The sequence below is a fragment of the Muscardinus avellanarius genome (genome assembly GCF_963383645.1).
Source record: "Muscardinus avellanarius genome assembly, chromosome: 9".
NCBI lineage: Eukaryota > Metazoa > Chordata > Mammalia > Rodentia > Gliridae > Muscardinus > Muscardinus avellanarius.
In genome coordinates, this window is record NC_137795.1 from 61,721,246 (window position 1) to 61,737,847 (window position 16,602).

General features: G+C 37.7%; 1 protein-coding gene across 1 annotated transcript in view; it reads left to right on the forward strand.

Moving 5' to 3' along the window:
* The window catches only part of CFAP69 (cilia and flagella associated protein 69), a gene marked incomplete at both ends in the record, with an annotated part of 75,275 nt that overhangs the window by 2,384 nt on the left and 56,289 nt on the right, over nucleotides 1-16,602 (forward strand). Inside the window, one exon of the mRNA XM_080701194.1 lies at nucleotides 10,011-10,070. Within this exon, the coding sequence (XP_080557320.1) occupies nucleotides 10,011-10,070 (60 nt within the window). The remainder of the gene's footprint in view (nucleotides 1-10,010; nucleotides 10,071-16,602) is intronic.

Genomic DNA, 16,602 nt, shown 5'->3' on the forward strand with positions numbered 1-16,602 from the left:
TTTTCATCTAAAGAATTGAAATAGAATAGAAATTTATTAAAGGTGGGAGAAGTCTTAGTGATCACTCAGCCTTCTTGATACATTGTTTGTAGTTGCCCTTCCTTCCTTCCTTCCTTCCTTTCCTTTTTTGGAGTACTGGGGATAGAACCCAGGGCCATTCTACCTTCGATCTATACCCCCAACCCTATTTTTTATTCTTTATTTTGAAACAGGGTGTCACTGGGTCGCAGATGGCCTCACTAAGCATGTAGTTGCTTTTTATAAATGAGGACTCTAAGACCATAACTGAGAGTTAGTTTCTTTACTCAGAGCAGTGTCCACTGTCCCTAAAACATAGTTAGCATAGCTTTTCGTATTTTCTCCCTCTCCCTCTCACTCTCTCTGTTCTACTGATGGGACCCAGAGCCTCCTGCATGCTAGGCAAGCACTCTTACTGAGCTAGACCCCCAATTCTAAATAACCTTTGACTTCTGCCTTAGGCCAGTGGAGGAAAGAATTTTGGGATTCTAAGTGTTTCTAATCCTTTCAAACCATCCCACCTTTGTAATCTTGTCCTCTACCTGTGCTTGAGACACAATTTTCAGTGGCTAAAAGTGGGGTGAAGTCTACTTCAGTTTTCTAAGCCAACTCCATCACCTACTAGTTGACCAAAGGCAAGTATCCTAAATCAGTAGAGATAAGAATGGAGGTAATAATGTACTGATGTCTGTTGTAAACATTAAATGAAATACTGCACATAGAAAACAAATACCCTGTTATTTTACCCTGTGTGCTAAAATATACAATTCTGTATATGATTGTCGTCATTCTTCTTTATCTGGGGAGCTAGATAGAGCTCCTAAAATTATTTTTACCCTTAAAGTTAATGAATTCTCTGGAATTCTATAATGGCAGTTAAAGATTTCTGAAAAGAGAGGTGCCACTTTGGCTACCTGCCCTTTTGATAGCTTGTTGTATTATTTTCCTGAATATAGGCCAGAATTTAAACCATTTCATTACTCTTAATTTTATTGTTAAAGGAATAGACTTGAGTGTTGTTACTTGAAAATGGATAAATATGCAGGTTACCTTGTACATGTTCATGTGTGCCTCACGTCTACCTTAAGTAATATTAAAATGTTTTAGATTTTTCAACCTTTGTAGCAGGCAATAGCTACTATAAATGCTATCTGAGCCATCACAAATGGTATTTGCATAATATTTTATTTTTCTAACTTTATATACCTTGAAACGTTTATAGATGTAATTATGGAAAATACATATATATGTTATGAGTTTGAAACTGATAGTAAGTAGGAAAAACAATAGGATTATGGTGTGTGTGTGTGTGTGTGTGTGTGTGTGTGTGTTTGTGTGTGTGTGTGTACATACATGTGCATGGCACTGGGACTTGAACCCAGGGGCATTCTACCTCCGAGCTAAACTTCCAGCCCTATTTTATGTTTTTTTTTTTTTTATAGTACTAGGATGGAACTCAGGGACATTTTACCTCTGAGCTACACTCCCAGCCCTATTTTGTTTTTAGGCTTTTTATTTTTGCAACAGGGTCTCACTGAGTTGCGAAGGGCTTCGCTAAGTAGCTGAGGCTGTCCATGAACTGTGATCCTCTGGTCTCTGCCTCCCAAATTCTGGGATTACAAGTGTGTGCCACCACGCCTGGCCTTATGTTTAATTTTGAAACAGGGTCGCACTAGGTTGATAAAAGTCTCACTACTTGCTGAGGCTGTCCTGGAACCTGCAATCTTCCTGTTTTCGCCTCCCAAGTTCTGGGATTACAGGCATGGGCCACCACACTAGGCTAGGAATCTAGGATTTTGTGTTGTATTTGTGGTTGACAGGAGTCAGTAACAGGGGATTGAACTAAAGGCCTTGTGCATGCTAGGAAGGTGTTCTACCACCAAGCTAAATTTCCAACCTTTTCTTAAAAATTATTTCATTTTGAGACAGGGTCTAAGTTGCCCAGGCTGGCCTCAAACTTGAAATCATCTTGTATCAGCTTCCTAAATAGCTTGAATTATGGTTGTGTGTTGAATTTTATTATTTTGTTCTACACTGTGATTTTCACAGAAAGATATTCTACTTAACACTACAAATTTTCTCTTCATAAAAATTTTGATAATGCTTGCTGTAATAGATCCTAATATAAAAAATTTGATAGTACTTATTATAATAGATCCTATCATATTTTTTTAGGTTTCAAAACAAAAAGATGGTACAAGAATTTTGGCAATCACTTTTTAATTGTTTACTTGGAGCAAATTACTTACTTTTTCTTAGTCTGTGTTTCTTTATCTGTAAAAGATTTTTAGGAATTCCTCAGTCATAATATTATTGTAGAAATTAAAGTTTAAAGTATTTGTAAGACATTTCACATAGAGCTCAGTACACATATTAAAGCACCTCATAAATGATAAGTATTTTAGCTATTATTGATGACTAATCATGACAGATTTTATTATTTATTTATTAAGTTCAAATGATACTTTCAGTGTATATGAAACTTTATGAGGTTTACTACTAGAGAGAATCCAACAGAAATAGAGTTCTTGAGACTGTTTTTCAAGGACAAGTCCCATTGTCTATATGGCTTTGACTTTCTACTGGAAGGTAGGGGTAATAGAGATGAAAGGTAGGGTGCTCCTCTCTTGGAAGGATGATAGGAGTGGCCCTGAAGTTTGCCTTCATCATATAATGCAATAAAAAGTATCAACCAACTGATTACTCCTTATCCATTTTCTACTTATTTGAATATTGTAACCTCCCCCCCCCTTTTGAAAGAATTACAAAGCCCTTTAGAACAATGCATATGGGGCACATGGAGATCATAAAATGTGAATCGGGATTCTGCAGGTCTGGGTGTTCCCTCAGGCTCTGCTTCTCTAACAGGTTTGCAGGTGATGGGTGTGTTGCGGGTTGGAGGACCTGTTTCCCACTTTGAAAAGCTATGCTTAGTGTAGGATGGATACATCATACAGGATGGTATGAACTGTTCTACAGAGTTTGACAATTCCTGAAAAGCTGGAGGAGATAGTTTCATGTAGTTTTAAAGCATAAAACAATAAACAACTAAACAAAATTCCAACACTAGGTCAGATAAGGTTGTAAAAAAATATAAGACAGCCAGGAGTGGTGGCGCATGCTTGTAATCCCCGTGCTTGGGAGGCCAAGACAGGAAGATTGCACAGATTGGAAGCCAGCCTCGCTGGCTTAAGAGACCCTGTTTCCAAATAAAAATATAAAAATAGGTATGGGAGTGTAGCCCGGAAGTAGAAGGGTTTCCAGGAACTCCAGTACCAACAAAAAATTAATAATAATAATAATAATAATAGCCACCAAATAAGGCTTTAAAAGAATGACTTCCTCTCCTCTCTTGTCACCACAGTGCCTCAGTCGATCCTGGATTATTCTCATGTCCTTCTAGATAGCCCTTTGGTTCATGTCTCTGCCCCATCCAGTTTCTTTAAACACAACTCCATCACTTTACCGTCCTCCTTCCTTCCTCTGAACCCCATCCCCTACTCTGTTTCAGGATTCTGTGGCTTAACTAGTTTAATGAAATTACCTTGACTGAATTACATAACTTCTCTAGAGCTATTCCCTTTTCCATAAAACCAGCCTATTATAGGCAAGTGTTCCCCAAACCTGGATGACAGCCACAGTCTGCTGAGGAGCCTTTGGGAAAGAACTAGGCATAGCTGGACCCCACTGCAATTTAGTCAGTCGTAATCACCAGTGTGGAGCCTGGGCCTCTTTAATGTGCTCCTGTAAGTGATTTTTTTAGCCCTAGAATCACTGAACTACATGATGTTTGAGGTCTCTGCCAACCTTAAATTGCCTCTGTTCCACTTCTGTGCCCTATTTTCCAAGTTTTCTAACATTGGATCTAGACTTCATCCGTACTATAAGTTTACTTAATGCTACTCCATGAGGATCGAAATCTTACTCTTACGCTTTCTATAGAATTTCTCAGGGTAGCACCAGCACAATAACTGGTCCCTAGGAAGTGATACTAAATATTTATTAAATGAATATCAATATCCTCTTTTCTGAATTTCACTAAATCTTACCCTGCCTTTAAGTCCTGTTTAAGGGTTGGGTTTGGAATGTCTCCAAAAGGCTCATGTGTTAAAAGCATGTTCACAATGCAAGAATATTTAGAGGAGAAATAATTGAATATGAGCTCTAATCTCATTAGTGAATAAATCCACTGAAGGCTTAATAATTTGAATTGATTATTGGGTGGTAATTTAGGCAGTTGTGGGGCTGGAGAAGGTGGGTTGCTGGAGGTGCAGTCGTGGGGACTATATCTGTCTCTGGTCGCTTCCTCTCTGACTTTCTTCTGGGCACCATGATCTGAGAGCAGCTCTTCTTCACACATGCCCTACTGGGCATTTTCTGCCTCAGAGCCAGCTGACTATGGGCCGAAACCTCTGAAACAAAGAGCCACAGTAAACCTTTCCTCCTGTCCTATAAGTTATGCATTTCCAGTATTTTGATCACAACAAAAAAGCTGACTAAAACACTCTTGATGGGAACTATTCCTCCAATAGGAAGAGCTTTCCATTTATTGTCAGCCTCTTAGATTTCTTCATAGATGGGTATAGTTCTAGCTTGGAATCACAGAACCTTGTGCCTACTTATTTCTTATTTTATATTGGTCATCATTTCATTTGTATAAATTGTGTTTCACTAGAATACGTGTTCTTTGAGAATAATAAATATATCTTCATAATTTTATGTCCTTCCCAGAACTCCTTTACTCTGTGCTCAGAATAGAAGTTTAAGTCGTAGCTTACAGGGTCTTCTGCAGCTACCCTGTCCACTTGGCTTCCCCTCAAGCCCGCCACATGGCCCAGCCTAAGGGCCTTTGCTTTTGCTATACCCACTGCCTGGCAGTTCTCCTTTTGATTGCCACAGCTTGTTCCTTTACCTCTCTCAAGACGTTGCTGAAATATTAGCCTCTACATGAGTTCTTTACTGACTAGTGGGTGTAAAATTATACTCCTCAAGCCTGCCAACATTCCCGTTTATTTTCTCCAGAGTCTTATCATATTGTACAATAACATCCAACTTATTGACTTTGTCTCCCCACAAACTACATTGATTCTTTACAAAAGCAGGAGATTTTGTGGTTTTCACTGCTGTTATCACTAGCACCTAGAACACTGTCTGACATAGTGTAGGTATTCAGAAAATATTTGTAGAACTAGGTGAGGTGGCACATGCCTGTAATCCCAGCTTTCCAGTGTTTTTAATCCATTCACTGTTGTCTGTACCAGTTGACAAAACCTTATCAGAGCTCAAAGTTACAGACTGTTCTACCTCCAGGCTGGTCTCCACACTGAAGACAAAATGATCTTTATATTTTTACCTTCTTCTAATTAAATCTGTAGAAATAAATAAAGACCATCCTAAAAGGAACAGAAACTGTTTGTTCAAAACTTGCTACAGGGACAGGGTCATCCACCATCACTTGCAGACTCTAAGGCAGGGAAGCTTTATAGGGTGTGTGTGTGGTGTGTGTGTGTGTGTGTGTGTGTGTGTGTGTGTGTGTGTGTGTTGGGGGGCAGGTGGGGGGGCAGGTAGGGGGTTGGTCTTGCTCTGATTGAAGGTTGCTGTCAGAGGGAAACTGAAGGTGGACTAGTTAGAAGGGGACCATCTTATGTGACTGACTTAGGAAGCATAATTATTATATGTCTTATGTTGGCTTTTTATGCCAACACTAGTGTTTCTTTATGCGGCCTATATTTGGCTTTCTCTGGTTGGTCTTGATTTAGAAGCATGGGGTACAAACTATGAGGAAGCTGGCAGTCACTGACCAGATCTTGACTTTTCTGGGCCAGTTGCTGTAGAGGCTGTAGCCTTGCTTCCCAGCCTAGTTGCTGCAGAGATTGTGGGCCAGAGTTCTTTTGTCATATATAGTGTGGCTGTTGTCCTTTTATGTAGTCAGTCTCTCAAATGATCCAGTGGCTTATGATCTTTAGTATTACATAGAAAACCTTCTGTAAAATTCTGTGTACTGATGACTAATCTGAGGTCAGGGTAATGTGTTTCCCATACCTAGGGCAGTTCCTCAAAGGGAACCTGATACTAAGTATTCGTGAAAGCAGGAAGAGGCTAAGGAAGATAGGGTGGCAGGAAGAAATCTTTAAAAATATGCCATGCGATGCCGGGCGTGGTGGCGCACATTTGTAATCCCTGCCATGCGATGCAGGGCGTGGTGGTGCACACTTGTAATCCCAGCACTTGGGAAGTGGAGACAAGAGGATCGCACAGGTTCGAAGCCAGCCTCGCTGGCTTAAGAGATCCTATTTCCAAATAAAAATATAAAATAGGCCTGGGAATGTAGCCCAGAAGTAGAAGGGTTTCCAGGAACCCCAGTACCACCAAAAAATAAAATAAATAAATGCCAGCAGGTAGGACAGAGCAACATGAAGTGATAACGCAAGGTAAATCCAAAAGGAGTCTATGCTCTTATCTTGACTACTACCTGTTTCTTCCTATTTTATTTATTTATTTGCAGTACTGGGGTTGGAACCCAGGGGCATTCTATTTCTGAGCTATACCCCCAGCCTTATTTTTTTATTCTTTATTTTAAAGCAGGTTCTCACTGAGTTGCATAGGGCCTCTCTAAGTAGCTGAGGCTGTCCACCAACCAAGATCCTCCTGTCTCAGCCTCCCAAATGCTGGGATTACGAGCATGTGCCACTATGCCCAGCTCTATTTTATTTTTATTAGTGCATTGCAATTATATATGATAGTAACATTGATATATGCACATAATATGATTTGGTCTGTTTCCTTCTCCATACCTCCCTTTTTCTTTCCATTCTCTCTTCCCCAATCCCTTCCCTGTTTGGTTTTTTTTTTGTATTTTTTTTTATAAAAAGTTATACTTAGTCAAGCATGGTGGCGCACGCTTGTAATCCCAGCATTCGGCAGGCTGAGATCTGAGGATCACGGTTGGGGACAGCCTCAGCTACTTAGTGAGGCCCTCTGCAACTCAGTGAGACCTGGTTTCAAAATAAAGAATAAAAAAATTAGGGCAGGGGGTGTAGCTTGGAGGCCAAATGCCCCTGGGTTCTATCCCCAGACCCACACACACAAAAAAAGTTATGTGTGCTTATTAGGAAAAATCAGATAATATATACATATATTAAAAATAAAATATGCATTGCCTTTTTTTTTTGGCGATACTGGGATTGGATCCCAGGGGCCTGCTACCTCCGGGCTATACTACCAGACCTATTTTATGTTTTATTTGGAACAGGGTCTCTTAAGCCAGCAGAGGCTGGCTTCGAACCTTCATGATACTCCTGTTTCAGCCTCCCAAGCATGGGGATTACAAGTATGCACCACCATGCCAGGTTGCATTACCTTTTTATTTCAATATTTTGTGTAACTTTTAAAGCAAATATAGAAAATCATATGCCACTCTATATACATATATATATACATACATACATGTATGCATACATACGTACTCTGAGAACACAGAAGGAAAAGCAAAGAGACAGAGAAGGTAGTGACAGATGGTACTGTTGACTCTCCAAATCTTAAAAGACAAAATTTGAGCTGGGCCTGGTGGTGCACATTTGGGAGGCTGAGAAGGAAGATCGAAGGTTCGAGGCCAGCCTCAGCTACTTAGTAAGGCCCTCTGCAACTTAGTGTGACCCTGTTTCAAAATAAAGAATGAAAATAAGCCTGGGGGTATAACTCAGAGGTAGAATGCCCCTGGGCTCAATCCCCAGTACCACAAAAAATAAAATAAAAATTCCATAGTAATAATTTAAATCTTAATGGTAATTAAAATGCCAAGTATAGATAAGTACTTAATAAAGCCTTTTGTTTTTATTTGTTAAACCATTTTCAGTAAATAACCTTATTCAGATATTTACTCTTCATATTTAAAGTCATGTTTAGTTGAAAGAAATTTCTTGAGATGAGACTATAGGAATAGGTAATTGTGAAAGGCAAGGAAATTCTAAACTTGAGATTCCATGTAATATTGACTATGTAGAAACATGGAAATGTATGCTTTATAGATTTAAAAATAAAAATGTGATTTAACAGTGAGTGAAATTACATATTTATGAATGCAAAGAACTCAGAAAACATAAAAAGATAAATATATCTGTTTTGATAACTGGAGTAAGAAGGGATTTTCTTTGTTGTCGTTACATCATCTCTTTGGTCATTTTAAAGTAGAAGTAGGCATGGAAGAGGGTGGAGGGGCTGGCATAGCTTAACTCCTACAATGGGATTAAGCAATATTGATATAACATTTGAATTAAAAAGAAAATGCCACTCAAAAAAAGCATTAATCTTCCAAATGAACATGGCTAAAAGCACACTTAAGATTTATATCATAAGTACTTAAGTTTGTATAAGATTGAAACAGGAACGGCCATGAAAGTCAGCACCCATAAGGTTAAGGAGTAAAATCTCTGAGGCAGGGGAGGAGACAGTCAGGGAATACCACAAGGACAAAGAGCAGGTGCACTCCTGGGCTTTAACTCGCAGCTTGTTAGCTATTAGAATCTCGGTGTGTGCCGGGCGTGGTGGCGCACGCTTGTAATCCCTGCACTTGGGAGGCGGAGACAGGAGGATGGCGCTGGTTCGGAGCCAACCTCGCTGGCTTAAGAGACTCTGTTTCCACATAAAAATGTTAAAAAATAGGTCTGGGAGTGTAGCCCGTGGGAGTGTATACCAGAGGTAGAAGGGCTTCCAGGAACCCCAGTACCACCAAAAAAAAAAAAAAAAGAATCTCGGTGTGTGCCTTACCTGTTCCTTCAGCCAGTCTTACCAGCTTCTGAGACCCAGGAGCATTGTTATGGCTCAGATGGTCTTGTCATGACTCCGGAGGACAGACAATAATAAAGGATAAAAACTGTTGAGGAGCCACCAAAACAGCAAATTCCCAGGGCCTGTATCTCATTACTTGGCCATGATTTGTGTTTCTTCCACTCCCTACCTATGGTTCGTAGCAACACATCCTTATCCCAAGACAGAGATGTTTATACAGGATACAACATCCAATAAGAAAGATGACCAGCTAACTACTCCATCTCAGAGTTAAAAAGTACCAGGAAAACAAAAACACACCTCTGAAATGTACCTAGAACCAACTGACATTCCTAAATTCTAGCCCACCCTATCACCCTTTCATTTGGCTAAAACTAGTGGTCTCCTTTGTCCTGGAAGCCAACCTGACACCCTGTTGATCAGTGCTGTGTCTCCCTTTTACTTTTAAAAGGCAAAAGACAAAAAGTCCTAATAGTCTTATAGTCTTCATAGTTGTGCCCCTCTTCACTTGGTTGATGAATCTCTCACTATTTGCCAAGGCTGTTCTTGAGACTGCAAACTTATTGTCTCAGCCTCCCAAGTACTGGGATTACAGGTGTGGTCTGCTACGCCCAGCTCAGATTTGAGTTTTACTCTTCTGTCCACAGAGGACAATGTTGAAGGATGCAAGTGTGGAAGCAGGGAGAATAGCAGTTAGTCTAAACAATTGAGTGAAAATGAGAACTCAATAAATAACTGAAATAGGCTCAGGAAATATTTAAGCCATAAAATCTGCAGAACTTCAAGGTTCTTTCTTACTTTCTAATGTGGATGGCTGGAAGATGAGAGTACCAACACAGAGGGGAGTACCTAGTTGAGGGAGGTGATCTCCTGCTTAGTGTAATGCGGATGCATGCATGGTGTGATTTAATTTTCCACAGAGGGTAGAGGCTATTATGCCACATGCTCTCTTGGACCTTTTAGGGCTAATTAAACACATTAAGATCATAAGATAATATTAGGATACTGGAGGGTTTTTTAACTTCATAATTTATTAATTTTAATAAGGTAGCAAGAGGAGAATGAAAAACAGATGAGACCCTAAAAAAAAGCACTCATTCTTCCCTTGCTATCTTATTGTCATCAATATTTATAAGTTACCAAGAGAAAATATCAGATAAAATTGTATGCTTGATATAGAATACTAAGAGCTGTATGTTTTTTAGGGTGTTTTCAAGCCTATGGACCTTAACCATATCATCAAACTCCTTGAAGAGAACGTTAAAGTAAGTAAGCTTTGAGAGAAAGCACTCTGCTACATCACTTACAAACTTATTTCCCAGGACAGTAACATATATAATCCCAAATAGAAGTTTCATTTATCTCCTTTTGTTGGAAACATTTCAGACAGTATATGTTTGAAGACTATTTAAATGTAATATGAATAAATTGAACCAGGTAAGGTGACAGAAACTGAATAAATTTGCTTTTATGGGATAGAGAAACTCAAGGTTGCTGTTAACAGACGGATTCATCAGAATAGAGAACGGATCATCTAGCTTTTGTTCTTTACTTCTTATGGAGCAGGGTTGGAGGAAGAAAGTGGCATAAAGAAGGGTATCACAATGTATCAATAAAATATTTTTTGTTACGAAATTAGGGTAAATATACACACTCATACATATGCATAGATAATATATTTCTAGAAAATCTTATCTAGAATGTAATGGAAGTAAAATTATTTCAGACACCAGACTCAAAATCAAGAGTTTAGGTATGGGGAAAAAGTATAATAAATGTGTTTGCACACAAAGTCCCACACACTCCTGATTTTTACCAAGAATTAACTATTTAAAAGCCAACAAACGCCACAGAGGAGAAATCCCAGTATTGTGCCTCCTGGGACTTGACCCAGTGAGGGAGTGGTGGTGGCAGAGATATCACACCATAGGAGAACTTGCAACCTGGCACCCCCCATAGTTTAAAGCAGCCTCTATCGACTCCCTGGGTCGGAGACTCTGTGATACAACCCAGTAAAGGAGTAGTGGGGTCTGAGATAATACAGACTCGAGATCCAGAGCACCTTAAGTGAAGCCATAGTGACCCAAGGGAAGAACCCAGAGAAAGCACAAACCTCCGAAATCATGGGAAAGAGGAATAACACTGGAGTAATGAATGTGCACAACCCCACAACATCAGAACCTGATAAAACAGAAAATCAGAGATTTCTAGAAGATCAAATCAGGAAAATAACTGTAGAAATAATAGAGGTGCTTCGAAAAGAACTCAGAGAGAGCCAAAAAGAGATAAAGGATGCAATTAATGAAGTAAAGGCCTCAATTCAAAGCACGAACAACCGATTAGACCACATGGAGAACAGAATCTCGCTCTTAGAAGATGAGCAATCCAAAAATGAATGCATAGTTTCTAATCTAGAAAAAGATATCCAACAGCAGGAATCTGACATTGAAGAAATATGGGCCCATTTTAAGAGAGCTAACCTAAGAATAATTGGAATAGAGGAGGGAAAAGAAAGTGATACCAAAGGGATCAACAATCTCTTCAAGGAAGTAATAGCAGAAAATTTTCCAAATATAGAGCAAGAGGTTGATACACAGATCCAGGAAACTTATAGAACTCCCTTTAGACAGGATCGGAGAAGAGGATCCCCACGCCACATAATTGTCAAAATGACCAATGTGGAAGGCAAGCAGAGAATCTTAAAGGCAACAAAAACAAAGGGCCAACTGACATTCAGAGGCAAACCAATTAGAATCACTCCAGATTTCCCAAACCAAGTCATGAGAGCCAGAAGGGCTTGGAGTAACATATTCCAAACTCTGAAAGAAAACAACTTCCAGCCAAAAATTTCCTACCCAGAAAAACTTTCTATCAAATTAGATGGAAAAATAAGAAGCTTCCATGACAAACAGAAACTGAAGGAATTTATGTCTTCAAAACCAGCACTAGAGAAAATACTCAAAGAGATTAACTACAAAGAAGAAATAGGTAACACTCATCAGAACCAGAGAAACAAGAGTTTCCATCCAACAGACAACTAAGATTGGTTATCTGTGGAGATTCATTATTTATGTTAGTCTTTTACCTATCTCTAAATTGTATTGTTTGCCTTTATTGTTGTTAATTTTTAGGATTTCTAGTTGGAATATTAATATACCTTCAAATATAGCATCTGGAAATATTTTATCCAATTCTATTAGTAACTTTTAACTCTGTTTACATTGTCTTTGGATATACAATATTTTCTTTTATTTTTTAGGGAGTTTGTATATTCTTCTGTTGCCTGTGCCATTGAAATCATATCCAAGAAATCACTGCCAATTTCAATGTTGTGAGGTTTTATGACCCAGATTTTCTCCTAAAAGTTTATAGTCTTAAGATTTATATTTAGGTCTTTTATCTATTTTGAGTTAATACTTGTATGTGGGATTAGGTAAGGGTCCAATTTTATTCTTTTCCATGTAATTATTATTTTTCAACAATATTTAGTTAAAAGATTATTATTTCCACCACCAAATGTTCGTGGAAACCTTGTCAAAAATAACTTGACAATATAGGGAAGAAGTTAGCTCTAGGCTTGTATTTAACTCCAATGGTCTATATATCTGCCTTTAGAACAGTACTAACACTGTTTCAATTATTGTAGCTTTATATGGTTTGAAATCAGAAAATATATATCTGCTAGCTTTGTTCTTTTTCAAGATCGTTTTGGGTATCTAGAATCCATATTCCATATTAGGATAGATTTTTTTTCTGAAAAATAAATATATAAATATATGATAGTTTCACCTAAAAAAACAGAAAAAAATATGCTCTGGTAAGAAAGAAAGCAAAAAGAAATATTGAAATGTTATCTTTAAATCATCAAACGCTTGGTATCAGACAAATGAAACTGTTATGTGAGATTATCATTTTTAATTTTGGATAAATTGCTATAATACTAGATGTCAACCACTAAGCCAAGCATGGGAAGGAGGGATGGGGAGAGAATGGGGTGGGGATCGGGTGGGGGCTGACTGGGCGAGGTGTGCATGTATGTCTACAAAAGTTTGTATCCCACTATGATGTATGAATACAGTGCACCAATAAAATAAAATTAAAAAAAAAAAATAAATAAATAAATAAATAAATAAAAGCCAACAAACACTGTAAAATTATATGTGGCCTTTTCCAAAGAAGATTGCACATCATAAGATGTAGAAAATGGGTTGACCATGGCATAGCCATCAAAACAAAACAATGTCCTATTGATTAGTAAATACAAAAATATCTTGTTTTAGCATTTTTTGTTGTTTTTTGTTTCGTTTTGTTTTGTTTTGCTTGTTTTTGTTTTTGGTGGTACTGGGTTCCTGGAAACCCTTCTACCTCCGGGCTACACTCCCAGACATATATATATATATATGTGTGTGTGTGTGTGTGTGTGTGTGTGTGTGTGTGTGTGTGTTTTAAACAGGGTCTCTTAAGCCACCGAGGCTGGCTTCAAACCTGCATGATCCTCCTGTCTCTGCCTCCCAAGCGCAGGGATTACAAGCGTGCACCATCATGCCCGGCTCTGTTTTAGCATTTTTTAGTGTCTAATTTTTACATGGAAGAAAAAATAATGACCAAGATTAATTCATCTTTTGTTGACAAAAACTTTTGTGAAAAGTTATCTTAAAATTGTGATTGTATCTACATTTCTTTAACAAAGAAAAACCAAGTATGGAGAGCATAGAGATTAGCTGTTAAATAAGTCTGGGGAGGGGGCAGTATAGACAATGCCACAGCTTTTTACAAACAGTTTAAGATTAAAATGGCCAGAGTTCTAACCTTGAAAACACATTATTAAGTTTCTTGTTTTGTTTGATTTGGTTTACATAGTACACTGGGCTGTTTTTTTGTTTTTTTGTTTTTGGTGGTACTGGGGTTTCTGGAAACCCTTCTACCTCCGGGCTACACTCCCAGACCTCTTTTATATTTTTATTTGGAAACAGGGTCTCTTAAACCAGAATGGCTGGCTTTGAACCTGCACGATCCTCCTGTCTCTGCCTCCCAAGCGCAGGGATTACAAGCATGTGCCACCACATCCGCCTACACTGGGCATATTTTAAAGGTTAAAAATATAATTTCTGGAGTCAGTTTGCAAAATTTGACTCCTGACATCACCACGTTTTAGCTGTATGTGTTTGGATAAATAAAGTACTTAAGTTTGTGTTTTCTTCTCTGAAAAATAGTGATATCCTGGTAATATACATGTTTTCAAGTTTTAATGAAGTGATGTATATGTGTGTATAAAAATATATATACATATATATGCATATATACATACATACACAGAGAAGCACACACATACATACAGTGCTGTATCTATGTGGTTCATGATAGAAAAAAATATTCAACATACTTCAGCTTTTGTTAGTATTATTTCTAGAAATAACTATGACTTTTATTTTAACCTAATTTTAATTTCCAATTTCCTAGTCATACGTAAATGTTAATTTATTTTTACCATCAGTGTGTCAGGAAACATAATATTTAAGAATTGCTTGATTGTGTGTGTGTGTGTGTGTGTGTGTGTGTGTGTGTGTGGTACTATCACTGGAACCCAGGGGTATTCAATCTTTGAGCTACACCACCAGCCCTATTTTTTATTCTTTATTTTTGTTTTTTTGGTTTTTTTTATTTATTTTTTATTGGTGCACTGTATTCATACATCATAGTGGGATACAAACTTTTGTAGACATATATGCACACATCGCCCAGTCAGCCCCCACCCAATCCCCACCCCATTCTCTCCCCATCTCTCCTTCCCATGCTTGGCTTAGTGGTTGACATGTAGTATTATAGCAATTTATCCAAAATTAAAAATGATAATCTCACATAACAGTTTCATTTGTCTGATACCAAGCTTTTGATAACTAAAAGATAACATTTCAATATTTCTTTTTGCTTTCTTTCTTACCAGAGAATATTTTTTTCTATTTTTTTTAGGTGAAACTATCATATATTTATATATTTATTTTTCAGAAAAAAAAATCTATCCTAATATGGAATATGGACTCTAGATACCCAAAACGATCTTGTAAAAGAACAAAGCTAGAAGATATATATTTTCTGATTTCAAACCATATAAAGCTACAATAATTGAAACAGTGTAGTACTGTTCTAAAGGCAGATATATAAACCATTGGAGTTAAATAAAAGCCTAGAGCTAAATTCTTCCCTATATTGTCAAGTTATTTTTGACAAGGTTTCCACGAACATTTGGTGGTGGAAATAATAATCTTTTAACTAAATATTGTTGAAAAATAGTAATTACATGGAAAAGAATAAAATTGGACCCTTACCTATTAACTCAAAATAGATAAAAGACCTAAATATAAATCTTAAGACTATAAACTTTTAGAAGAAAATCTGGGGCATAAAACCTCACAACATTGAAATTGGCAGTGATTTCTTGGATATGATTTCTATGGCACAGGCCACAGAAGAGTATAGAAACTCCCTAAAAAATAAAAAAAGAATATTGTATATCCAAAGACAATGTAAACAGAGTTAAAATTTACTAATAGAATGGGATAAAACATTTCCAAATGCTATATCTGAAGGTATATTAATATTCCAACTAGACATCTTAAAAATTAACAACAATAAAGGCAAACAATACAATTTAGAGATAGGTAAAAGACTAACATAAATAATGAATCTCCACAGATAACCAATCTTAGTTGTCTGTTGGATGGAAAATCTTATTTCTCTGGTTCTGATGTGTGTTACCTATTTCTTCTTTGTAGTTAATCTCTTTGAGTATTTTCTCTAGTGCTGGTTTTGAAGACATAAATTCCTTCAGTTTCTGTTTGTCATGGAAGCTTCTTATTTTTCCATCTAATTTGATAGAAAGTTTTTCTGGGTAGGAAATTTTTGGCTGGAAGTTGTTTTCTTTCAGAGTTTGGAATATGTTACTCCAAGCCCTTCTGGCTCTCATGACTTGGTTTGGGAAGTCTGGAGTGATTCTAATTGGTTTGCCTCTGAATGTCAGTTGGCCCTTTGTTTTTGTTGCCTTTAAGATTCTCTGCTTGGCTTCCACATTGGTCATTTTGACAATTATGTGGCGTGGGGATCCTCTTCTCCAATCCTGTCTAAAAGGAGTTCTATAAGTTTCCTGGACCTGTGTATCAACCTCTTGCTCTATGTTTGGAAATTTTTCTGCTATTATTTCCTTGAAGAGATTATTGATCCCTTTGGTTTCACTTTCTTTTCCCTCCTCTATTCCAATTATTCTTAGGTTAGCTCTCTTAAAATGGGCCCATATTTCTTCAATATCAGATTCCTGCTGTTGGATATTTTTTTCTAGATTAGAAACTATGCGTTCATTTTTGGATTGCTCATCTTCTAAGAGCGAGATTCTATTCTCCATGTGGTCTAATCGGTTGTTTGTGCTTTGAATTGAGGCCTTTACTTCATTAATTGCATCCTTTATCTCTTTTTGGCTCTCTCTGAGTTCTTTTCGAAGCACCTCTATTATTTCTACAGTTATTTTCCTGATTTGATCTTCTAGAAATCTCTGATTTTCTGTTTTATTGGGTTCTGATGTTGTGGGGTTGTGGGCATTCATTGCTCCAGTATTATTCCTCTTTCCCATGATTTCCGATGTTTGTGCCTTCTCTGGGTTCTTCCCTTGGGTCACTATGACTTCCCTTAAGGTGTTCTGGATCTCGAGTCAGTAGTATCTCAGACCCCACTACTCCTTTACTGGGTTTTATCACAGAGTCTCCGACCCAGAGAGTCGATAGAGGCTGCTTTAGACTGTGGGGGGTG